Source organism: Passer domesticus, chromosome 3 (assembly GCF_036417665.1).
Source record: "Passer domesticus isolate bPasDom1 chromosome 3, bPasDom1.hap1, whole genome shotgun sequence".
In the NCBI taxonomy this organism is placed as follows: domain Eukaryota; kingdom Metazoa; phylum Chordata; class Aves; order Passeriformes; family Passeridae; genus Passer; species Passer domesticus.
The window spans coordinates 60,098,453-60,123,661 of record NC_087476.1 but is presented as its reverse complement, the minus strand read 5'-3'; the positions used below and the strand labels follow the sequence as shown (position 1 = coordinate 60,123,661).

The window sequence follows — 25,209 nt, the reverse complement described above, 5'->3', positions numbered from 1 at the left end:
TGAAATCAGGGTCTCATTAGCAGGAGCCACTCACAATTTAAATGCAAGGACCAAATAATGAGATGATTTAAACACGTGCAGCCACTCAGGCTTTTATCGTCAAATTTCATTTGTTTCTTTGTCTACAGCAAGTTGAATCAAATATGCCACAAATTGCAAGGCTTCTTACCTACTTGGCACATTGGCATGAGACATTGGAGAAGTCTGGCATAGGACTAATTATTCTTAGTTGCAAAACCACTGCTTTTAGAGTAGATTTAGGATAGGGGAGAAATATGTGGGGAGAAAATGTTGAAAGGAGAAAAGATTTCCAATTACTGCCTTTCTCATAAGAGCCCTGTTGCTTAAACTGTGAAAATACTTTTTAAATATGTCATCCTCCCATTTTTTCTTTATTCATTGTTTCTTCACCTCTTCTTCATGTATTCAATCCTCATTACTCACCCCTGCCTATGTCTCTTCACGGCTTCTTCCCACAACAGAGATACTTTATAGACAGTGCTACCGACTTATTTGAATTTCAGGTAATAGAGGCAAATAACATTTTACTGGTAGAGAAATAAGTCCAGAACACTTACAGCTTATGCTTTTATATATTGCTATACTGCAGTGTTAAAAGTGATGGGCTGTAATTACTTTAAAATACAATTTCCACTTTGAACATCCTAGAAAAATGCTTTCAACTAGGTGAACTCTTAGCTCTTGACCTCTGTTCTGTGCACACTTGTGAACAGCCATCTGGAAAGGTTGGACATATTGTTACTCTTCCTGCATGTGCATATGATTACTGACACCAAGGAGTACATAGCAGTGACCTTTTAATGCTCCTGTGCTGGGCAACCTGTATTTCATTTTTAATTTAACATGAAATAGGGTTTAATAATAATCTCAGAATGAATTTAGGAAAAAATATAAAGTCTAAATGAGGAGAAATAATTCACTGAAAACCACCCAGATAACATACCATTTTATCAACTCTGGTAATTTTACTACTATGCAAATAAGGAATTTGCATGATGATGTGTTTTTTGAAAAAAATATTTGTAGCACACAGTCATAAAAACACACCTATACACAAGTCCTTATATTAATTCAATTGAAGTCTTTATTTGTGCCATTGCTATTCATTTTAAGCATTTATGAACTCTCTTAAATACCTATGTGTTCTTCTGACTATTTTCAGTGTGTCCAGTGAAAAATTTAACACTGCATCAACTAAAATTGCCCTAAAATATTCCACTGAAAATACTCAATCTAGCACTCCAAAACATATCCTCCTGATAAAAACGGACTGCTAATGAGATCACAAAGTTCTGAATTAGAGCCAGAAATAAAATCAGACTAATCTAATAACTGCTTCATGAAAATTTTAACGAAAGACAAATTAATTTAGTTAAATTAAATATGCACACAGTCTAGGGTAAGAAGCTTCAGAACGCTCCCTTCACTTTGTTCTGGTAAACTAAATGGAAAATTCAGACATCCAAAATGTCTGACATTGAAAGGGACCACTGGAAACCTGTTCAACCCTGTTCAACCTCCCTCGTCAGAGTTCAGAGCTGGGTCCTCTACACCAGGTTGCCTGGGGCTGTGTTCAGATGGTTTTTGAGTATCTCCAGGGAGGGGAAATCCATAACCTCTTTGGGCAATCTGTGCCAGTTACCACCACATTCCGAGTTTCTTGATGTTCAGACAAAAATTCCTGTGCTCTGGTTTGAGCCCATTGCCTCCAATCCTGAATATCTCTGAGAACAGTCTGCCTTCATTTTGTTTGGACCCTCCCATCATGTATTTATGCATATTAACAAGATCCCCCTGAGTCTGCTGCTCTTTCTCCAGGCTGAACAGTCTCTCAGCTTTTCCCCTCATGAAGGGTGCTCCTGGCCTTTAATAATCTTTGTGGCCCTGAGCAGACTCATTCCAGGAGGTGCACATCTTTCACACGCTGGCTAGCCCAGCTTGTTGTAAAGTCATGCTGACTGTTCCCATCTTGTCTCAAAATGGTTTCCAGGTAGACTCAGTCCATCGTCTTCCTCAGGTCTGAGCTGAGGCTGCCACTTCAGGTTCTCCAGATGCTCCTTCTCGCAGGACCAAGTGGTATTTGCTCTCTTCCAGCCCTCAGGAGCTCACCCAGTGACTTTGACCTTTCAGAGGTGAGGGAGAGTGCTCTCACAGTGACACCAGCCAGGTCAGCACTCCTGAGTGTGTTCCACTATGTTCTGAAGACTTGCATATGCCCAGTCGGCACAGATGTTCTCTAACCTGATTATCCTCCACCAAAAGTACACCTTCTATACTCTAGAATTCCCAGCTTGCTTTAGGGGCCTGGAATAAATGAAAATCAGTTTTACCAGAAAAAACTAAGGTGAGAAACAGTCTGAGCTCCTCAGCTTTGCCATGTCCTTTGTCACCAGGTCTCATCCTTAATCTGACATGCTGGAGAGCATGTAGAGGATTAGATATGGGCAGTAGTATTAAGAAATTGGTTGTGTGCTGATGTGGAACCTGAACAACCCTTCTATATACATATGGAATCTCTCTCAATTTCTCCATTGTGTTGGTGATGCCCTGACTCTGGGGGAGCTAAATCATGGATACTACTCATCCCTTTTTCCTCCTGTTCCTTGTTCTTCCCTTTTCTAAACTCATCCTTAAACTGTTTTCCACAGTATGGTGCCTACAAAATAGCTAAGAGGAAAATTCTTCTGAGTAACCTGTGGACATATCTATTTATACAAGATTTCAGCTGCTTTGAAGAATTGTTTCCTGTTATTAAGGTGTAAAACTGCTCTTGTGGGAAAACTAGAATTTTGCACATGTAATTAGGAAAGTATAATATTTTATTTCTGGAGATCCACAGTCAAGAGCGGCGAGATTTTGGCACTTACTGAAACAAATAGCTTTTGAACACCAGAAATTGCTCCTGAATATATTTTTATTACAGTGTGAGCATGGCAGTAAAAGAGTCCCTTGAGAGAGAAAATATTTGGATTCAAATATTAATTTTTTTTTTTTTTTGCTGGGAACTGATTATCTCCCAAGACAGAACTTTCGTGTTTCTCATTGATAAACCTTTCCATTGGCTTGAGGAAAGCACCAGAGTCTGCAAACAGGGTGCTGAGCCCTTTTTTAGGCAGAAACAATAGTTGGTCCCACACTGGTCAGCGACAAACTCCCTTTTAGCCTCCAACATGATTTTGATCCCAGACCCTTTGCATTTTTGCTATGCTATTGACTTCTGCTCTTGACTCTGAAGGCATTCCCAGCATCCATTGTGATTCCAGATCCTGGCACTGCCCATCAGGTGAGACATCCCTAATACCAGAACCAGATCTTCTAACAGAGGGACAGGAGCTGTTGTATTGCACTGGCTTATGGAGTTCAAGAGGAGCTGGATTTACAACCAGAACTCTTTTCTTCTTCTTTTTAATGGAGTTATGAAACTTTGTTCTGCTTTTCTGGATAGAAACAGAAGTTTTTCTCTCAATTTTGTGCCTTTTGACAAATGACTGAGTTTGTGGATATAGTCAATACTTGCAATACTCTTGATAATTCTGCCAGCTGCATCACAAGTGTTTTGGTAACTGCATTTTTTTGTTGTTGTTGCTCAAGCCCATGCTTAGGGCCAAGATTTTTAATATTTTATTAAAAAATAAACACACTGTTACTGACAAAAAGCTGAAAATGGGAAGCCAGATGCCCTTGAAGTCTCAGTACTGTCCCCCAAACTGCAGACTCTCTGTTTTTTACTTTCATAAATTTTAGATCATTCTGATGATTTTTGAATCTCTGGCACTGACAAGGCTGGAATTACATTAGTCTTTTAGAGCTTTGGGGATTTTATGAATGTTCTCAAACTGCAAAACTGTTCCCCCAACCATAATGTGAGTGCAGTTTATAAAAGAAAAAAAATCCATTAACATTAATGAGGCAGTTAAATATAAAAAATAAAGCCCCACTATGAGAAAATCTCTAAAAAATTATATAGCTGTTTTTTAATGCTACTAGTCACTCAGCCACTGTTTATGGAAATTCAGTGTTCTTTTGTAAAGCTAGAATGAGAGCACTACAGAATAACCAAAGATGAACCTTGGCTTCTGTTCCATCAAAGTTGTCTTCACAGGGAAAAACAAACAAACAAAACCCAAAAAAAACCCCAGACACACAAACCCCAAACAAAACAAATTAAAAAAAAAGGAAAGGGTTTGATCTCTAATTAACTTCAGCAGTTTCTCTATTTACAAAAGTGAATGTTTTATCCAATATATTGCTCACCTTCTTAATTCATCAAAGACAAATCTGCCTTTTGCTTCTTGAACATTTTTGGGAAATATTAAGCCAAGATAATGTAAAAATCAGAAAACACAGCGGTGCCACCACTTTGTACAGACTAACACAAAGCATATCCTCTGACACAGTCAGCAATTAAATGGCTTCAGCTGGTCTGCAAACTTGCAGCACCCTGAGACTCGGGATCACTTGTTTACCTAAATCCATCTCTGTAAGTAGCAGAGTGGAGCTTATAAAGTTCATCCAGGTTACCAACAGACATAAAGTCAAGTGCACAGGAAAACTATGAAAGGGCTAGGGCACAGTTCAGAGCCAACTGAAATGATTTTGCCTTTGAGAAACAAGGCAGGCATATCTAATAGTAAAAATAGGATAGCCTAGCAAAATGAAATATGTATAGGTATGTGTGTGCAGTCTCATGCTAATAATTAGTCTTGCAAAGGGTAAGCACTGTTCAAAGTACTTTGAAAAAATTACCAACAATCTCAGATAGAGGTTGCCGTCAAATAGAACAGAACTAACAGTGATTGAGGTCTGTAGCAGTAATTGATACAAATATTGACATTAATGCTGAGATACTTACATGGAACAATTCAGCACCTCATAAACCTCTTTCCATGCAAAAACTGACCTTTTAAGCTAATGACAGAGTTGCTTGTCTCTTGCATGGGAATTCAGCATGGCCAGCACTGCTTTCTACCCAAATGCTGGAATGAACCCCTTTTAATCCTTTTTCTATGTTTTTTGGACAGTTGTAGCTCATAATGATAAAACAATAACAAAACGGAATACCATTACATCTTTAATCAATAAAGTTCTCTTTCCTGAGTCTTGTCTGAATAGTTTGTGCTATAAATTGGCTCAGATCACTGCAAATCAGTAAAATAAAATTATGTTGACCAGTTCCTTTGTATAAAATAAAGCAATAAAGAGCTTTTCTGTTAACTTTATGTTTTTATTGAGAGATGCCATACTTGAGACCACACACATTACCATTACATATGAGAAAAAGCATAGCTGTTTCAGCAGACAAAAGTTAAAGCGCAGTTGATTCATTGTCTCCTTTAAGAGGACTGGCATCTGGAGCACATGCACTTCAAAGTCAAATGCCGTACTGAGATGTGCTGCTTTGAAGTACAGCTGCTGATCCAGACAAATTTTGGAGCCTAAACCAGCATATGAATTTGCTGTACTCTGAAAAAAAAAAATCTATTTCAGATGCCAGTTTTAACTCAGTTTAGAAAATTGCTGTCTGGATGGGCTGAACTTCAAAGCCGAACATCGCAGTGCTGCATTTCCCTTTGAAGTACAGCTAATCCAGATAGTGGATTTTCTCTCCCTCCTTTTTTTTTTTTTTTTCTTTAAAGTAGTTAAAATTGGCATCTGACCTTACTAGTATTTCTCCTTACCATCTGTACATTCTTCTTCCCTTCTCCCTTATTTCCTCATCTTTTGACCTCTGAAAAACACAGCAAGATTCACTAGCTTGTTAGCCCCTGCACTACCAAAGCTACTATAAAGGGGGTGGCTGTGGGGACAGCCTATATCGAGTTACATAATGGGCAGTGGCCAATTACTGCACATGGCTTGTCATAAAGTTTGTTAAATAATACTTAATTTTACCATCCAAGGAAAATAAAGCTCAAAGCAAATCCCTCATAAATGTTTGCATTCAAAGCATTTGTAACAACACTCTCATGGTTCTGCTAACTCATATTAATGGCCATTAGCACTGGTTTAAAAAGTAGCTGAGCTTGATAGCATTTCAGCTTTCAGAAATTTTCAGTTATTTTGTCACAGAAGGGTCTCCTTCACAGGCAAGTCAGGAAAGCCTTAAGGAAATGGTTTTACTAGAGAAAGAGTGAGATTACTACAGGCAGAATTTGCACAGCTTCTGGCAAGGGGAAGCAAGGGTAAATGCAGTGCCCTCACCAGGACACACTCTCATATTATGCACACATCAGGGATGCTGCTGTTTGCTACTGAATTAAAAGACAAATCACAAAGAAATGTTGCACCCTGTTAAAAGACAAAAAGCAAGAAACCCCCACCTAAATACATGCTAGTACAGGAGGACAATGTAATGACAGCATCTCTCATTTGCTGAGAAATAACTCTGGAGAGAAAAAGGGCTGGACAATGACCAGCATTTTATTTACACGGATCATGAGACATGTCACTCGGGTGATCTGTTCTTGTCAGGCAGTCTTTAATTAGAAAATTCCTAGAGAGAACTCATGCTCCCACTAGGTGCTTATAAAAAACTAAAGACAAAAGGAGTTGGTAGAAAAGCCCAAGGAATGGACAGAGAACTCAGGTTACACTGAAAGGCAAGAGTCAGCTGCTGCTAGCATAGGGAGAGACACTCAGGATGGGAGGCTGGATTTTGAATGAAAAACTCTCAGTGCTGTTATTAGTGAGTATTTTTAGCATTAAAAAGTCTAATTGGATATATATAAATATTTTAAGCTTGTTTAAAAGACATTTTATGGTTTGCTTACAGTAATACTCCCAAGCTTAATGTAAAACTTGCTATAAAATATTCAGCAGCCTTTTTATAACTAGTCTTAAAAACAATTTAAAGTCTTAGTGTTTTATTTTTAATTATTTTTAAGTCAATGTACTTTAATCCTCAGATAAAGGGAGCAGAGGTTTGCAATTATAATTGAAATTATAATCTGATTTATTTTCAGACACTTTGGTTGTTTGTATATGGGGAGCAGAGAAAGGAATTTCCTTAGCTCTTAATTCCCTCCATTTCTGTGACTTTTTTAATTTTGGCATTTATTTCCTTTTTAGAGACCAGGTTAAGGCCTGTGCTTAAAAGCAAGTTTACCATGACACAGTAAACATAATTTATATCCTTTACTCAAGATCTGGGGGTAGGATGTAACCCTGAATTTGCCAAAATATAGCGTCATTCCAACAGGCATTTTTTTATTTCTATCTTCTGTGATCAAGAATTGCATTGCACCCTTATTTTGAAACATCTCTCAGATTCTCTTAAAACTATGACCATAGCCAGTTTTATATGCATTTAAAAAAGACTATAAATGTCACTAATCTGTAGCCTCTCTGTTTTGTAGCTGGTGTGGCTGGGACTGAACTTCTATTTGTTTATTGATACCTTCCACTGGTATGAAGATGACAAAGCTTACATTTATACACGGATTATGCTGGGAGTAAGTATGCGTTTGATTGTTAAAGAGCTTCGCAAGCAGAATGTATTCATAGTCTGATTTTATTTACATCCTTCATAAAACTTTTGATGCTTCAACAGTAATTTTCCCATATAAGAGCATTATATTAATATAGTATTTTCTTTCTTTTGCTCTTCCTATACCAAGCTTGTAATTTAATTTCTTTATGCTGTTATATGTACAGTCAACCCTGGCTTGGGCAAGAGCTTCTGCAACGTGCCTTAATTTTAACTGCATGCTAATCCTGTTACCAGTCTGTAGAAACCTTATTTCATTCTTAAGAGGAGCAAGCATTGTAAGTACCATTTCTCAAATAGCCATATTATTCTCTCTTTTTTATTTCTGTAGTTCAGCAATATTATCCATATCAAACATTTTCCAAGGAATTTTAATTTTTGATAGAGAAGCCTGTACACTATTGCCTAGTTATTACCATTTAAATTGTCAGTATTCATGACTGAAGAGAAACAAATGACTTGTTTAACACAGTGCTCTAAATGCAACACTGATTTTGGCAGCTGCTGCATAGCATGGTGTCATGAAGAGAAAAGTGAGAAGCCACAAAAGAGGGACATAATAATGCCACTTGGCCAAATGGAGAAAATTCATATCCATCATGTGTGTTCTTTGTAGCTGCAAAATGAAAATCGGAGAAATAAAATGTTCAGATAGATAAAAATGTTCTAAGGATAATAATGAACACGTTTAAATGCTTCTGTCTGAGTGGCCACCATTCAGGTCTTCATTTGAGGTAAATGCAATTTTGTAACAGGCGTTCACACAAGCCTTGGAATCACGCATAGGAAGTACTTAAGGCTTTAGCTTTATTGAGCTTGCATTGAATTATTACAGTCAGAGCAATCCCAATGACACATGTATGGGTAAAAAAAAATCACTGATCACTTCATGACTCGAGGAACAACAGGAATTTAGAAATGGCAAGATATAGTTATTTTATAGTAAGCTGGCTCTTATCTCAGTTCTGCCATTTTTTGTTTCCATGATTGTTAGGCTTAGATATTAAGCAGTCTTTAGGCTGGGAATCAATGCTTATATAATTGCTTGAGTTCAGGAGCTGAACATTCACCAAAAAAAAAAAAAAAAAAAAAGAGAAAATATGTCCTGGCCTTCTGAATCAGTTTGTGAATCAGCACAGAATATATGTATGCCCACTTGGACACTAAGAACTCAGAGAACTGGAACTTTTCTCACAGATAATATTTGGCTATTCTGGACAATATTCTGCTCTTGAGGAGCATGGTGCAGACCAACTTGACTGCTCCAGCATGGCCAGCATCGGGCTGGATCCAGTGCCTCACCAAGGAGGTGCTGTGTATTGACATCACACCCTGTGGTGCTCCAGCTTTTTGGAAGACTTATTAGCTGGGAAACAACATGGATACATGCCAGGATCTTTGGCATGGAGCCATGCCAGGTCATGTGAGCAATCCAGACACCCACACCACCACTCAGAGACTGAATTCTGTCCAGGAGTGCTGTCTGGGTTCCAGCAGAGTGTGTTAGTTTTGGCTCAGTGCAGCCGGCCCCCAGCCCGGGGCTGGCTCCACACCGGGGCACCCAGCTGGCCGTGAGCGCACCACTGCCCAGCCCTTCCAGGGATGGCAGCACGGCTCAGCAGCACATCAGCATGCAGCCACCTGAGGTCTAGACAGCCTCACCCTCCTGGGGTGAGCATTTCCTGAAAGCAGAGAAAATGTTTTCATTGCAAGCTGGCTTTGCCAGCACTTCAGCTCTGTTATGCTAAGCTCACAAAGCAGTGGTGGCCCAGCCTGGTGTCCCTACACCTGCAAATGAATTAATGTCAGCTCAGATAAACCACTCACAAATCACAGCCAGGTGTAGCAGGGATTTATCAAACCCTTTTTGAGCCCCTATATAGGATGAATAGCTTCAGAAATCCTGGAGTGCCACTCCGGAAACTTACTTGAGTCCTAAAACTAACTCGAAACTTCCACTGAATTCCTTCAGCATTCCATTTACAAATGTACTGAACTCTTCTCCTCTCCAAAATGTGAGATGTAAACACCAATAGGAATGATATAAAACAAGTTCTGCTTTTTCACCAAGTACTGTGGAGGAGCACTGAGGAGACAGCTTGACAAAAACATCACATTTCACAAGATGGTTGCCTATGGAATAGCGTTAAATGCAAGTAAGCTTTTTTGGTTTTATTTTTTTCTTCTTTGCCTTTGAACTGTTTTGAATTTCATAGTGATTCTGCCTAATGCTGTAATCCCCATCAGCTCTGAGATGTGATATTTTAGTGCAATCATTTGTTGACTGCAGCTTTAAATGTGTGTAGGAGTCCCATCTGATTAACCATTTGTAATCTTTTTTGCTTGAGAAGAGTTTGACTGTTAAGGAAATAAATTTTCAATCTGAATAGTAAACGCCAGTTGCCACTTAGTTAATCTGAACTACTTGTGTGCCCTTAAAATTTAGTGTAAATAACTTTCATTGAATCCCTGAGGGTAGATGTTTGGGGAGATGACATAACATCACTGTCTGATTCTGTCAGGAAATGATGCTCATGAGTCATACCACAAATCTTCCCACCAATACATCTTCACTAATTTTTCAACCAGGTAATAAATTTAATCTGAATTTGAGAAAGGCAGGTGTCTCAAAAACAATGGATTTCTAGATATTTATTTTTAGCAGGTGACTGATCCACGAAACTAATGACCCCCTTGAGGGGAAAACAGCAACCTGAGATCAAAATTTTTCTATTTTGTTAGTCCTAGTGACATACTGAGGTGCTTATTCACCTGGCTGGGAAAAAGACATGGCACCTTCCTGTTCTCTTAGTAAAAGGACCTGGAGAAGTTTGAATTCCTATTCAAAAGACATGAGGGGAACAGGAGCTAGCTTGAGGAAAAAGGATGTACAGAGAGGAATAAACAAAAGCCTGTGTGAAGGAGGACAAGAGCACACAGAGATGGAGAGGTATCTGTGATAGATAGATAGATAGATAGATAGATAGATAGATAGATAGATAGATAGATAGATCTCTTAGAAAAGGGGAAGGAGACAGGAATTAATCAGGGCTATTTGCAAGCATGAGACATTGCAGGGTAACTGTTCTACCCCCAGGCTGTCAGGGTGGATTCTGGTCCCAATATCTTTTTTCAGGCTGCGTGAGGGAGCTGCTTTTGTGTGTCTAGGCTGTTAATGTCCTCATGCCGTGAGACAAGTCAGGATTGCCAACAGGAACCAATAGCTAAAGTCTGTCTTGTGTATGTCATGCTAAAGAATTCCAAGGGGAAGGCTATGGGATATAAACATTCATCTTACAGTGTATTATGATTAATTACTTCTCTGTCATGTCCACTCATTCATCAGAGTTCAGTTTCACTACAGAACACATGCCTACAGAGTGCAACATTGCTTCTTTAATTAATAAATCAACCCAGGAATATAAATTGACCAACTTGAGTTGGTGTATAATAGGTTATGTTCCAAAAAGAAAACAAAATTTTACAGTCAAATCTCTTATGTTTTTGGTTTTTACAATAATATTAAAATGTTTGCTAGTGCATTAATGTGGACAGTTTGGGAAGTGCAGGTCTATCAGAAAAGTGATTACTTTAATGGTTTCACTAATTTCAAGGAAAAAGACACAGAAGCCAATGTGAAATGACAGAAAGCATGATCATATAATTCTCATTTAAATCACTCTCTAGGGAGAAATCAAGGGTTCATTTTTGGGTTGTTATTTAGGTTGGTTGGGGTTTTTTTCCTAAATACAAAATGGAAAAATAATTAATGAGATATTTGAGAAAGAAAACAGAACACAAGGAAGTCTAATAAACAAAGCATGACAAGCTATGAATTCCTGCTTCCTTAACAGTCAAGTGAGAAACATTTATCATATTTGGAAAAACACTACATCACTGAATAGTGTTAGACTTGTGTAAAGAATGGCCAGCAACTCAATTTCCTGAAATTCAATTTTAAGTTCACAGAAAAATAAAGTCTACAGAACACATTGTGACAGAAAAGCAACATTTCAGAGTGGTACCCACAAGTACACTGAATCGTTTTCAATAAAATCTAACAGTGTTAAAATGATGTGTAAATAGATGCCATTTTCCTTTCAGCTGACACATTATTTATCCTAGCACTACCTATATTGCTTTTTATTACACAAAAACACAGTCAACTCCTATTAGTCTATTGCAATTTAGTAATTCTCAGTTAAATGGATGTACAACCTGATATGATCAATAGACTAAATGTGGTGGCAAGAAGTGAAACCAATTTGAAAATCAGATCAGTAAGCTTAGCCTCACATTATAAAGTTGCAAACGCCTTTATTATTAAAGTAACATTATTCATCTTGGCTTGCCAGGTGGTGTTATTCCAGCATATTTATTTAATAGTGTGCTAAAATTAGTCAGTGCAACATTAGTATTGTCTGGCTTCTAACAGGCAGCTAGCTCAGCTGAGGTGTGCCTGGCCGTGAAAAGGGTACATCTGTACCTTTAATTTTTCATCATCTCTAATACAAATTCAAGAGCAGGCTTTAATTGGTCAGGTCATAAAGGGATATAATTAGAGACTAGTGGAAGAGGGAAGTTGGAGGAAAGAGAGAGAGTAAACAATGCTATCTATAATCAAGGGCATCATTGAAAATTCAGTAAAGGGAATTCTGCTTAGTTTGGCTTCCTGCATTCTGCATGCCTGTCTGTGATAAGAGCTGTCTGGGAGTTATTCAGCCACTAATAAATCTTCCTTATAGACCCGTAACTCTGCTAGAATAAAATCAGAGTTTCATGCACTCTCAGTTTGATCAGTGCAAATAATTCTGTGCTTTGTACTGGAAAGAGACTTTTCAGTTGAGACACAGTGGCCTGAAACTTAAAGGCACCACAAGAGATAGTAATAATATTTTCTACAAAACCTACTTCTTATTTTACTGTTTTTACCCTCTCAAAAAGAATATTCATACATTTTCTGAAGTGGGGAGTGTTGGAGGCATTTTTCTTTCTTTACTTTGATATGTTTGGCTTATCTTAAAGAAGAAAGTACTTGCATTTTTTTTTGGTGTTTGCAGAAAGGTCATATGGATATTTTGCTCCATCAATCTTTGAATTATAATATTAATAAAGTTTAAGCAATCAAGGGAAAATACCCAAAAGACAGAAAAGTTGTTTGGAGTTAGGCTGTTTGAAATGATGATTCCTGCTCCTTAAAAATTCCAGCAATGTGTTCTTCTTTAAAAACAGGCAAAGTGCAGAAAGAAGTACAGTGATGCCAGGTGTGTTTGGCTTCTGACAAGCACTGAAAAATCTGTAGGTAAAAATATTACGAAACCTTTCCATTTTCAACCACTTTTTGGTAAACTATTTGAAGGCCTTTGGCCACCTGAGTCACATTTTTTGTAAATTATTAAGTTTTCAGGGAAGCAGATGCCTATCTTCAAAAGAGGTCTAGCTGATACCTCAGTGTTGTACTTCCAGAAATTACAGAAAAACAAACTTCCATTAAATGTCTTTTTTTGTTTTTTAGTCACATTGCTTAAATCCAGACTTAGTGCAAGTACTAAGAAGGAAACAATATTAAATTGAAGATTGTAAGCTTCCAGCTAAGATAAAAAATGGTCCAAGTCATGTTCTTCTTTCATGTGTATAACCGTTCTTAAAAACAAAATAAAGTACAAGCACATGTGTGGTCACTATTTTAATTTTTATACAGGCTGCACCTTTTTAGTCCACAAAGGCATCATGAAGTTGAATTAGGGGTTCTGAGTAACTAAGAATGGCACAAGCAATGGGTGGCAATAAGAACCCAGCCTTGGTCAGGGGTAGAATTCTCCATGCCTGCATTATCTGCCTGTAAAGCTCCTCTGTTTGCTGTGGGCAGAAAGGCCAGGATTTGACCCTTTGACTTTATCATGATAGGCTGGTTAATCAAAATGTTTAACTGCTAGCAGCAAGCTCCAATTTGATTATTATCCGTACAGGCATGCAGAAAAAGAGAGAGTTAAATCTTGTCCTCAGATAAACACATGAAATTTCTGTTTAGTTCAATGAGAGTTGTGCATGCTTCACTGAAGGCACAATTGGCTGAATAAGAGTAACTAAATTGACCATACTTTCAAGATAATTTAATTATATCTCTTTGTATTTAAGGATACGTACAGTAAACACCATGATCTAATAGCAACCCTTTTCCTCCCTCTCTCCTTCAAATAAAGCTTTTATTTGATCTCAGAGGTGGACTAGATAGAACATCTCAGGGTCAAATACAAATTAATGTATGTTAAGTGCTTCAGAGGTTCCAGATGTCATTAAAAACAACAAAATTCCTTCATTCTGCATAAACTGTTATAAAAAAAGAGCTTTGTTTAACAGATTGGGTGATTTATTCCACATGTTATATTTGGACATGCAGAATGAGGAAAAAATTGAACTGAAAATTCTGAGATGCAGTCCCTTAAACTTTGTCCTCATGGATAACTCAGATAAGTGGTGCAGAGGAAAGAACTACCAACTGTGGTAAGCTCACATTTCAGAAATCTGCATATGTAATTTTGGAATTGCTTAGTAAATTCTATACACTGCAGATGCAAAGACCTTCAGAAAATGCACTTTAGGGATATAAAATATTTTAGTTTATGGCAATGTGTTCCGTGCCAGAATTTTTATTCTGCTACAACTATTATACATTAAATGAACCACACTGAAAATGGAATTAGATCTTTCCATTACTCTTACCATCCATCTGTAATTCACTTTTAGATTGCACCATTTTTTGCTAGAAGCACAAAAAAAAACCCCATCAGAAGTATTAATCTAATAATACTCCAGGCAATATCTAAGATCATGGGAGACTCAGGTAAACCAACATATTCAGTAAATCATTAGTTTGAATGAGATATTTTTCAATGTATCCTTTTTCTCTCTCCATTAACATCTGCCACACAATACCTTACAGAATATAAAAACAACAACATTCCTGTTCATTCTGGAAGTCTTCTACACTTGCAATATCCTCTACCTATCACATGAAAGCTGGAGAGAATGTCACCCAGAAGGGAAGGTGTGGTAGATCCCAAAGAATCCATTATGATGTTTCCATTGACAGAAACACAGGGAAACAGAACAATGTGCAGTGTCCTCTGGTAGCCTGCAGAAAAACCTTACTAGGCTAGGTTGCCAGAACTGGATCTCTTCTTCCAGGGGGAAGTTGCAACATGAGCTCAACTCCTCATCAGCTATATACTCAAGACCTTGAGAAACTATATCCATTCAACCGATTTTTCTTCTGTCCAAGACTAGAAATGCTCTGTTAGGAAATATGGACCTCCGTCTGTCTGGAGAAAACTAGCACCTCATCTCACTCTCAACACTCAGCATTCACCAGATAGCATCAGATATCCTGTCACTGCTGATATGACTAGAACTTGTGCAAATCATGTAGAATCCTGCACTTCGGGAAAGTACTAGACTTTGTAGCTTTCTAAACAACAAAAATGTCATCATTTCATGTGAATATTTTATAGTCTGCAGTATCACTTTAAAAAAAATCTATTGTTTTGAAGGTGAAAGGAGAAAGTGCCTTTTACTAGGAACACAGATTCAAACTTCCACAATTAGTCAATGTCACAATTCTAAATGAGCAAAGTTAATCCAAAACTGGCAGACTGCAGGCAAGCTCTGGTAAAACAGCACTATGGATCCTACTGTGTGAAACTCTCCTGGTCCCTAGGTTATGGGGACTATTACATCATACCAGAGTCACAAAGAGCATCCTATAGGTATAGAGGGCAAGAGGTCCAAGTTACAGTCATCACTCATAGATGCCAAAATAAAACTGCTTAGTACAAGTCCACTTAAAGACTCACTGTCAGGGTTTTCCATCCTTTGAAAGTTTTCTTTCCTCTTTCCCTTAGCCCATACCAGACAATGTGCAGCATGTAACTCCACAACTTACCAAAGACAGAAATCTGTTACCCCACACTCCTGTCCTGTGAGTGAGCTCTTTCAGCTGTCAAAGAAATCAGGTCCTCATCAAGCAGCCACTTGGTTCCCTTCCAGCTGGATCAGATAACATCCTTACCAGGCCAACACATCTGTTCTGAAAAGAGTCCCTTGTAGGAACAGTTCCCCCTTCCTACTCAGCACTTAAATGTGCTGTTACACTTAAATATATAAACAGTGTTTATATACTGCTTATGCATCAGTTGTACACTGGGGAACAGATTGCCACAGCCCTCACACAGCTGCCACCTAAACCATCCAGCCCAGAGCTTGGACTCTTGGGTTTTGGCAGTCTAAATCCACACATCTCATTTGCTGCTTGTGGTCCACTGCCACCTTCCTTCCAGGGCTCCCAGCACTGCTGGTGTGCTGGGAGCACACTCTCATGTGTGTGCACAGGCTCCAGGAAGCATCTTTCACCTGATGCTGGCAAGGCTGTTTTACATGTAGCACCTAACCCATAACATGTGCAGGATGTGCCAGGCCACTGAGTCCAGCACCCTCTGATGCTCACAGTCATGTCATGCACACCATTTCATAAAATGACCAACCTTTGGCTGAAAGCTGCTTAGATTGCTTGATCCCAATATCCCGTTTATCAAAAGGTTATTTTAGAGTCTCATTCCTTTGATGACTTGAATCTGTCTTCTAATTTCCAGGCTCACTTTATCTCTCTGCAGTTCATACCCATTTGGATTCGGTCTCCATCCTGCAAAGCTATTCTAGCTTGTATAAATGATTTATTATTCATTGGGCCAAAGATTCAGGAGAAATGGGAGGTTGATTTTGCAGTTTGGGTGCTCAGGATATTCACTTGGGATGCCTATGTCAATAAATATTGGATTATTTTTATTAAGGGCTTCATCAAGAGACATCTCAAAAGAGAATAACCAGTCAACCCAGTGACGAGGACATGTGATTTGGTTTAAAGCCTTACTTTAAATTTAATGTAACAAGGATTTTTAAATAGATCTTTCATCTCCCAGTGAATATCTAAGCATGAGGCAATGAGGTGTCAAGAAGTGGCAGGGGGAGCCCCTAAGTTAACATTACATTTTGAATGAAGTGCATCCTGACAATCAACCAACCACAGTACATCTACTGCTCTAGAAGAATCACCTCAGAAGTACAGAGTGAAAATAGCCTCTCTCCAGCGTGGACACATGGGATAACTTACTGTTGGGTGGAATGTTTTACCTTCTTGCACTGGCTGATTTGAACATTTCCATGGCCAGCATCTTACTTGAACTCGTGCTCCCACATGACACAGCCACCTCCAGGTGGACTCCAGCATGTGGAGTGAGTGAGCCCACTAAGTGGCTAGGCTCATAAATGGCCAACAATACCACGGTCCTTATGCATTTAGTCCTGTGTTTACATCTATGATTAAACAGCGACTAGTATAGTAAAATATTCTTTTCATCCACGTAGTCACAATTTAAAAAAAGGGGAGAAAAAGGAAAGAAGGAAAAGAGGAGAGGAGAGGAGAGGAGAGGAGAGGAGAGGAGAGGAGAGGAGAGGAGAGGAGAGGAGAGGAGAGGAGAGGAGAGGAGAGGAGAGGAGAGGAGAGGAGAGGAGAGGAGAGGAGAGGAGAGGAGAGGAGAGGAGAGGAGAGGAGAGGAGAGGAGAGGAGAGGAGAGGAGAGGAGAGGAGAGGAGAGGAGAGGAGAGGAGAGGAGAGGAGAGGAGAGAAGAGAAAAGAGAAGAGAAGAGAAGAGAAGAGAAGAGAAGAGAAGAGAAGAGAAGAGAAGAGAAGAGAAGAGAAGAGAAGAGAAGAGAAGAGAAGAGAAGAGAAGAGAAGAGAAGTATTTTTGAGACTATTTTTCAGGGAAGACGATCATATTTGGTTTACTACAAATACTGCCTTTTAGAAAGGTTTTTTAAATGGTCAGGGACAGAAACAGATAACCACTGAAGGAGAGATGATAACAGGAAGCTAATTATAAAAACTAGAAATAGCTGTGCTGTAAACATATAATTATCTTTCATTGTCATTTTTTCATCCTTTGGCATTTAATATGTTGCATTAATTACAACTTGCATGTAATGGATTTGAGAGTCTCTCATATTGAAAAATGAAACTCTGCACCTAGCTTGATTACAACTTTATCTATGTAAGCCAGTAATAAAGTCCTTCCTTTTCCACTCTTGAAATTATACTATTTCCACCCAAGAAAATAGTTACAGGGGTTTTTTTTTGCTTAAATCAAAGGCATTTTGCTAAACTGACCATTCCATATACCTTTTGGGGGCAGGCCAGAAGTAGAGGCGATATATGATACTCAGGACAAATCAGATCTAACACTGCGACTTTCTCTTCTCCCTTTAAATCATTGCTCCTGTGGCTTTCTCAGGCTCAACCTGCACAAAGTAATACTACAGGAATTTGTTAATAGGGGACAGATTTTGAAAGCATTTCTAGTGCATGTTGCAAACCGGTCCATGCCTAAACCAGTCAACTTAGTGTCCTGTACAGCAAGGGTAAACCATGGCACATCCGAGTATGTTAACTAAAAATAGGAATTTTAATGAGTTTACCTAATTTTGAACAATTTAAAGTCAGAGGCATACACTTTTATATCAACTCTCAAGATGTCCTCCTTTGATGACACTGGAGACTGCAAGGCACTTGACTGTAAACCTGGGAGGTGAGCCTGCTGCAGTTCCTACCCTCTCTACTGTGAAGCAGTCGCTTCATATTAGACATGCAGTTGATAAAATTCTCTTTTTATTGTCAGCTTAATCCATGCAAAACTCTCAATTTACGCCTGAGCTTTTCAAATAGTTCACAGTGTGCATAATGAAGTTCCTTCTGGCACTGTGGGCACATACTAGTGTGCCTGTAATTTCACACCACTCTTTCTCTCCTGCAGCCATCCACATTGTTGCCCACTCCATCAACATCGAGCGGTATCATTCCAGCCAGTCAAAAGAAGCTGGCGAGTTACGGAACAAACTTTCTGGTCTTGGCAAGAGCCCAAATGAAAGCTACTTGAACCCAATCAGGACCTATGAAACAGTAAGATGTCACTTTTTAGTTTCCTCATCTAAAAAGGTTTCCTCTGTGGATTCTATTGCTGGTAAAACTGTATTTCAAAGCCTTTTAACCAGAGCGAGAAGGTGCTGCCAAAGGTTAACCTCAATTTCAGCTGAAAACACTTACTCAGAGCTGCAATTTTCAGGTTACTAAGCTCAAAGAAATGTCTATAGTATTTTAATTAGTTTGTCAGGAGACAGCTGGTGGGGGGAGGATAAGGAGTGTTGTGAAGAGTAGGCAATTAAATCAACCTGCAAAGAATTTTAAAAACCCCCAAAACTAAACTATCAATACATGGAACAAGCACAACTTCTTTTCAGAAAGAAAAATAACTAAAGAGCAATAGCACATCACAATATTTCTTTCTCATTTGCTGTTTGTCTCTCCCCACGATTGTGCAGCCGCTTCCTGATCTGGGGACTGATCCTGCCTCATTATGTGTGGAGTGTGGCTGCTCAGGGAAGAACACCTTCAAAACCATTGAGGGGGTTGCTGCACACAGGAAGCAGTGCAGGGGGAATCTAGAGCTGCTGTGTGCTCTTCAGAGACCAACAGAGATATAGGATCCTCAACCCATAAATGGTTCTGCTTGTTTTGGGGAAAAAAGTGACTGTGCCCCCTGCCCACTTTCTTGTATAACCCACATCATTTTAAGCTCTCCCTTATAATATTCATAACATAAAGAAAAGCTGAGCATGCAGAGAAGGCATGCAAACCATGCAAAATTTAATCAGCTTTTTTTCCCTGTATTCTGTTACAGCACACATCACATTTATGCTAGATGTTGCCTTGTGTATCCTATTTCATAGTTACATATGCCAGGGCTGAAATGGCCTTGGTGAGACTCCTATAATATTATTCTGCTCTTTAGAAAATGCCCACACAGTCAGCTTGAAATAAGGACTGCCTGAACACCATGGTTTGGTGCACTTTTGAATAGTAATGTGCCCCACTGAAACAAGAACCCAAGTGAGAAGATGGCTGGACAGCCATTGATAGGATCCAACAGTGCTTGTCTGCTTTTTCTTCCTTCCTTTCCAGTTTAGATAGCATGGGGTTTTCATCTTTCAAAATAAACAAGCAAACAATTTCAAATTTGAAGAAAATCAAGCAAATCGATGCAGTCAGTGGTATGAATGCAAAAGTCTTCTTGTTTGTGTTGGCAAAGCAGTCAGGTTTATCAGAACAGGACAGCAAGCCAAGGGCTCAAGCTTCCCAGTCTTTCACTACACCCAGTGACCACTTCCATTGCATGGCCATGAGGTGATCCCCCGAGCAGAACAAAGCTCCCAGCTCTGAACAGGAACTTACCATCATTCAGTAAGCATTTTTTTTTCCCCACTAAGCATTACCATAGTAATATAAATGTGAGGTAGGCCTCTAATTAGCATTAAGATCCTAAATACCCTTGAGGAAGAAGGTTAGAATATTTTGAGATTCTTTCTCAGATTTCTCACAGCAATACACTCCACAATTACCTTTCAATTTGCAGCCTAGATTTTACTCTAACCTCTAATATTTATATTTCTTTTATCACTCACTTGTGTCTCAGTAGCTAAACTCAGAATTAATAAATTATGAACGGAAGCAAACAAAAGATTGTTTCTAACTTCAGAGAAGAAAGTTCTGAGATCAACAATTCAGGCTTTCTTTTCAGTGTTATCCTACTGCCATTGAAGCAATGTACTGTCTTTGACATTTTGCTGTTTTTCATCTCAATATCCAAACTAGCCACTGTAGTGGAAATGTTCAAAATATCACCTAGATCAATCCTGTTAATATGTAACAGGATCTGAACATGCTCTTCACAGGTACCCATTTGAAAATACACTGTTTGCTGTCAAGTGGGAGCATTTGAAAGGATGATTTTACTGTAAAAAGTGACTGTAAAAATGGCATTGTGGAATCTCATCACCTCTAGGATTTCCATATCAAATGAGTGCACTTTACAAATACAATAGAGGGTTGTTTTTTTTAAATCCTAGTGTATTAAGCTGTAGAACCAAATCAGGATCCAGAAGATGTGCTGAGCTCTTCATTCCTGTGCATCAGCACTGGAAAAACAGATATACATGCTTTGGAGGCCAAATGGGGACTTCATTTACACTCTGATGGCGTATTTAGCTTGATTCTTGTCTTGTGTGTGAGATTTTTACTGCTGTTCTTCACGATTTGCACTTTATAACTGCAATCAACATCTGACAGTTGTGTTCAAAATACATCTTCATTCTCACTTCAGTTTATTTTGGTGGGTTTAGACAGATACACCAGACCTGTGCTGACATCTGTGAGTCATGAACAAGAAGGCACATGTTCCAGCCCAGCATATTAATGTTTCTTCATTGACAAGTATAAAAATGTTAATATAAATATGCATTTCAAAAAATAAACCCAAGTAACCCAAGTAACTAAAGTATTATGCAGTGTATCTCCAAATAAATGTAAGGAACAGGTAAGCAAAATATATATTTTTAGGTAAATGAGAGTATGCCATCTTTGTGTACCATTTCAGGGCTTCTACAGCCCCACAAACTTTGAAGTAAGCACAAAAGAGTTCCACACCTTTACAGTTGCAGGTGTCTTAGCACCTCACATTATCACTTCACAAAAATAAGCTGGTCTCTAGTGCTGTTTTCTTTATTAGACTTCTAGGTTTAATCTTCTCATTTCTCTAATAATTTTTCTTTATTTGCAGCACACTTTCATTAAGTGTGTAAGTAAGTAAAATTGATCAAAGCGCAAATGAGACTGTCTAATTTCTTCCTTTCAAATCCTGAAACAAGTAAGTGGCAGCATATATTTAAATATATGTTTGGAATATGCCTGAGTAGAAACGGAGCAGAAGGAAGACTTTCAATGCCATTCTGTGGTAAAATGAAGGATTGCCTTGCCTCCATGTCTTGTTCTGGTTTGGTTCCTATGCTGAAGATTTTGGCTTCATGTATAATAGCAGAAACAGTAACAATAATAAAAGTAACAGAAATATTAATAAAAATAACAGAACTACAACAATAACAACAGAACAGAACTACTAATACTAATAATGTATTCTTATTCTAGAACACAACAGGACAAGTACTGACCACAGTAGCTGGAATAACTGGAGTTGTGATAACTGTGGCTTTAATTCTGATCATGACTTCATCCACAGAGCTCATCAGAAGGTCATGCTATGAGGTTTTCTGGTACACCCACCACCTCTTTGTGGTTTTCTTCACTGGTTTAATAATCCATGGTATGGGGTAAGTGTTTGTGTAAACTACATGGGGTATATGTACACAGTTTGAGATTAAACACCATCCAAATCTACAATCCCATTCTTTTCTGCTAACAAACTGCTGGGATCTTTGGTGAGATTACAAAATGAAAACATTCTGAAATTAAAATACATCACTTTTCTAAGGAATTAAAGTATCATTCAGTTTATTCAGCCACTCTTCTACCAACTTACAACCTGCACCTTAACAATGAATGAACTTTCATGCTTGGGAACTGGGGACATTACAGATCAGGAATCAAAACTTTGTGGTTTTCAAATTAGTAAGGGATAGACCTTACGCTCATAGCTCTTGTAAAGCATTTTTCAAGAGACCTTGTAGAAGCTTGAGAAGCTTTCAGCATGTCGCCTACCCTATGGTAGGTGTCTCTGTGGCCATAAATGAAAAGTGATTTTGACATTTCTCTGCAAGGACCAGAACCCCAAATTTCCTCACTATACAGACATACTGTGTAGCAGTGCTAGGTACTTTACTACAAACCAGGTTTAAATGACTACAGTAACAAAAAAGTCAGGCTTATGACTAGCCCAGCCAGATGACTATTATGGACAGAGATGACTGCCTGATTGCTGTTTCTCTCCCTGTTCCTCAGCACAAAAGAAAGGTCTGTCCTCTTAGTAGAGAACTCTGGTTCCTACAGTGAGGGACAGAAGATGCATGGGACCTTCCCTGAGAAGCTCAGGAAGTAATAAATCTTCTGTCAATGCAGAGTGAGAGCAGCAAGGTGCTTATAGAGCTGGAAACATTTCCATCTTCTGTTTCCAGCTCCACTGGCATCATTTGCTTCTCCCTTGTGTGCTATCCTCCACTTCCTTTTCTCATCTCTGTGTGATAGCATTCATGGTAATCTACATTTTAATTCAGGGAGTGCAGTTTTGAGGCAAATCTGATGCTCTTCCTTTCTTCCTTACCCCTTGGATTTGGCTCATGCCATGGTACAGTCCCTGGGCTGCACAACCCTGTGTTTGGGGTGGAAATACACTCACAGAAACACATTGCTGTGTTCCAAGAGCTAACAAGTGATCCATTTATAGGACCAAGCCAGACCCAGTCCTAAGCCCTAGGTAGCCCTCAGTCATGTCATGTGAAGGGCCCTCAACAAAGATTGCTTTGCTCTATAGATGTTTTCCTACTGGCTAGGTTGTGTGCACATGGCCACAAGCTGTAGTTAAGCTTTTAAGATCCGAGGACAGTCATTTGGTGTTCACGGAATCACAGAATCGTATTTGTTGGAAAAACATTAATGACCATCTAGTTCCAGCCCCCCTGCCATGGGAAGGGACACCTCCCACCAGACCAGGTTGCTAAAAACCCTATCAGCCTGTCCTTGTGATCATAATACACTTTTTATGTCCATTTCATAAAATATTCAGATGCTATTGCCCAGCACTAAAGTATGTACAGACCACGATTCTTTGGCAGTGGAACTTCCTAGCCCACAGCAGCGTGTGCACGTGCCTGTTCTCTGGAGGTACAGGGATGCCTCTTCATGAGGAAGGGAACAGACCAGCACAATGGTTTGTGGTGTGTTACTTCCCCCACCTCTTTCCTTGTGGTTTGAGAGTTGCTGCATCCAGTTTGGCTTTGAGTGTTCCTGAAGTTGGCCCAATTAATTAGTCCCATTTTACAGAGGCAGAATTGCAAGCAAACACTATTGACTTTATCCTGGCCTGATTAAAATGCCCCTTCCCTCTCTGGCAAAACTTTTAGAATCTAAATTCAAACTATAATGAACCCTTTAAAACCTCCAGCTTTATAAGCTCCCTCTGTCTAGCCAGCTGACCAGCACTACTCAGCCAGAGACTGCCCCAGAACTGGGGCACTGGCTGAAGAGCCCTGTCAATACCATTCAATGAGCATTCTGCTCTCTCCAGGCTGGGAGTGCACTGCAACAGAGCTTCCTCCTGCTCCAGAACACCTCTGCTATTGAAAAAGAGTCAAACCCCAAGGTTTCAACCCCCTTCCACTTCTTCCTCCTTCCCAGGTGGCTAGACAAACCTCACTCAAAACTAACTCCTTTTCTTTCTGTCTGAACAGGTGGCAGAGCCAAACTAAATGTGGAAGGGAAAATTCAGAGAAACAACATGAAATAAACAGCGTTTCCCCATTAAAAATCTTCCTTCTCTGCCCATAATCAACACTAGGTGGGACACATTTGAACTGAACAGTCAGGATTGATATATTTTTAAAATTCACATAATTAACATTCCCAGAAATAAGGAAGCTAGAATTTAGTATATTTAGAGAGTATACATCTAATTACACTCCTCCAACTTTATTCATAGCTTTTAAAATTACATTTAGAAAGCAGTAAAGGAAAGAGAAGGTCTGTCACTATTAAATTTTATCGCTTTACTAAACACTACCAGATGCTCAAATACAGAGGAGGTCAAAGAGCCTACTCCAAAGAACTTGAAAATCAAATTTTGCCACATACAGTAAAATGTACATTTTCTATGCAAGGGCTCTCTCCATTTCAGCTGCACTGACAGGCACCAATACTGCAGCACACATCTTGTCTTTGGTCAAAAATTCACTGCAAAACTAAAGGAAAGATAACTTGAACATGAGAGCAGAATATGTTTGAAATGAAATGGCCAGTTCTCAAGCTTTCATTTATCTCAGAACTGGCATTTTGTTACTACTGCAAAACCTAGAGAAACAAAGAAACCTTGGAAAGAAGCATATCATTGATGAACCTTTTTGTTTTAAGTCAGCTTGTCCGAGGTCAGACACCCCAGAGTCTGCTGCTTCACAATGTCACCTACTGTAAAGATCACTACTGGGAATGGGAGAACGCCACTCAGTGCCCTTTGCCAGAGTTTTCTGGCAACAAACCTGTGGTAAGAGTGATGCTTGTCTTCTGCTTTTAACTTACTGTCCTTTCTTGGGAGGCCAAATCTTAGGGAGCAGGGGGCTGGAGCTGGTATGCCAGTGACTGGCACTTACTGTTATGTTTAAAGAGTAGTTTCACATTCCTGTTCCAGGATCTCTCCCTGTGCATTAAGATAGTGCTCCCAATCTCCTCTGAAATCAGTAAACATGTGCAGGTGAAGTGTATTGTATATAATTTTTGTGTCATTAACAGCAATTTTTATTTCTCGAAGATCCTTTTGTTAGAAAACACTAACACACACTCTCTTTGAATGAATATCAAAATTGTACTCTCTCTGATTTGTTGTATACATTTTTTTTTTAATAATTCAGTGTCACTAATATCCTTGATGTGCTCATTGCACAAAGATAGCCTCCAAGTGAAAAATGTACGAGGGTAGAGATACAGAAAACAAAATAGACCTGTAAAGCTAGGGATGCAAATTAATATTATTATTTTAACTAACAGTACTCTAGTATGGGTAATTTAAATACCAAGGGAGAATAAGGTAGAAAGAAAATAAT

At 38.9% G+C, this 25,209-nt stretch overlaps 1 protein-coding gene across 1 annotated transcript in view; it reads left to right on the top strand.

Annotated features, from left to right (window-relative positions):
- Positions 1 to 18,087: 18,087 nt before the first annotated feature.
- NOX3 (NADPH oxidase 3) overlaps positions 18,088 to 25,209 on the top strand; it is a 28,481-nt gene continuing 21,359 nt past the window's right edge. The window contains exons 1-4 of the mRNA XM_064415777.1: positions 18,088 to 18,130; positions 18,369 to 18,514; positions 21,593 to 21,774; positions 24,524 to 24,653. Of these exons, the coding sequence (XP_064271847.1) occupies positions 18,088 to 18,130; positions 18,369 to 18,514; positions 21,593 to 21,774; positions 24,524 to 24,653 (501 nt within the window). The remainder of the gene's footprint in view (positions 18,131 to 18,368; positions 18,515 to 21,592; positions 21,775 to 24,523; positions 24,654 to 25,209) is intronic.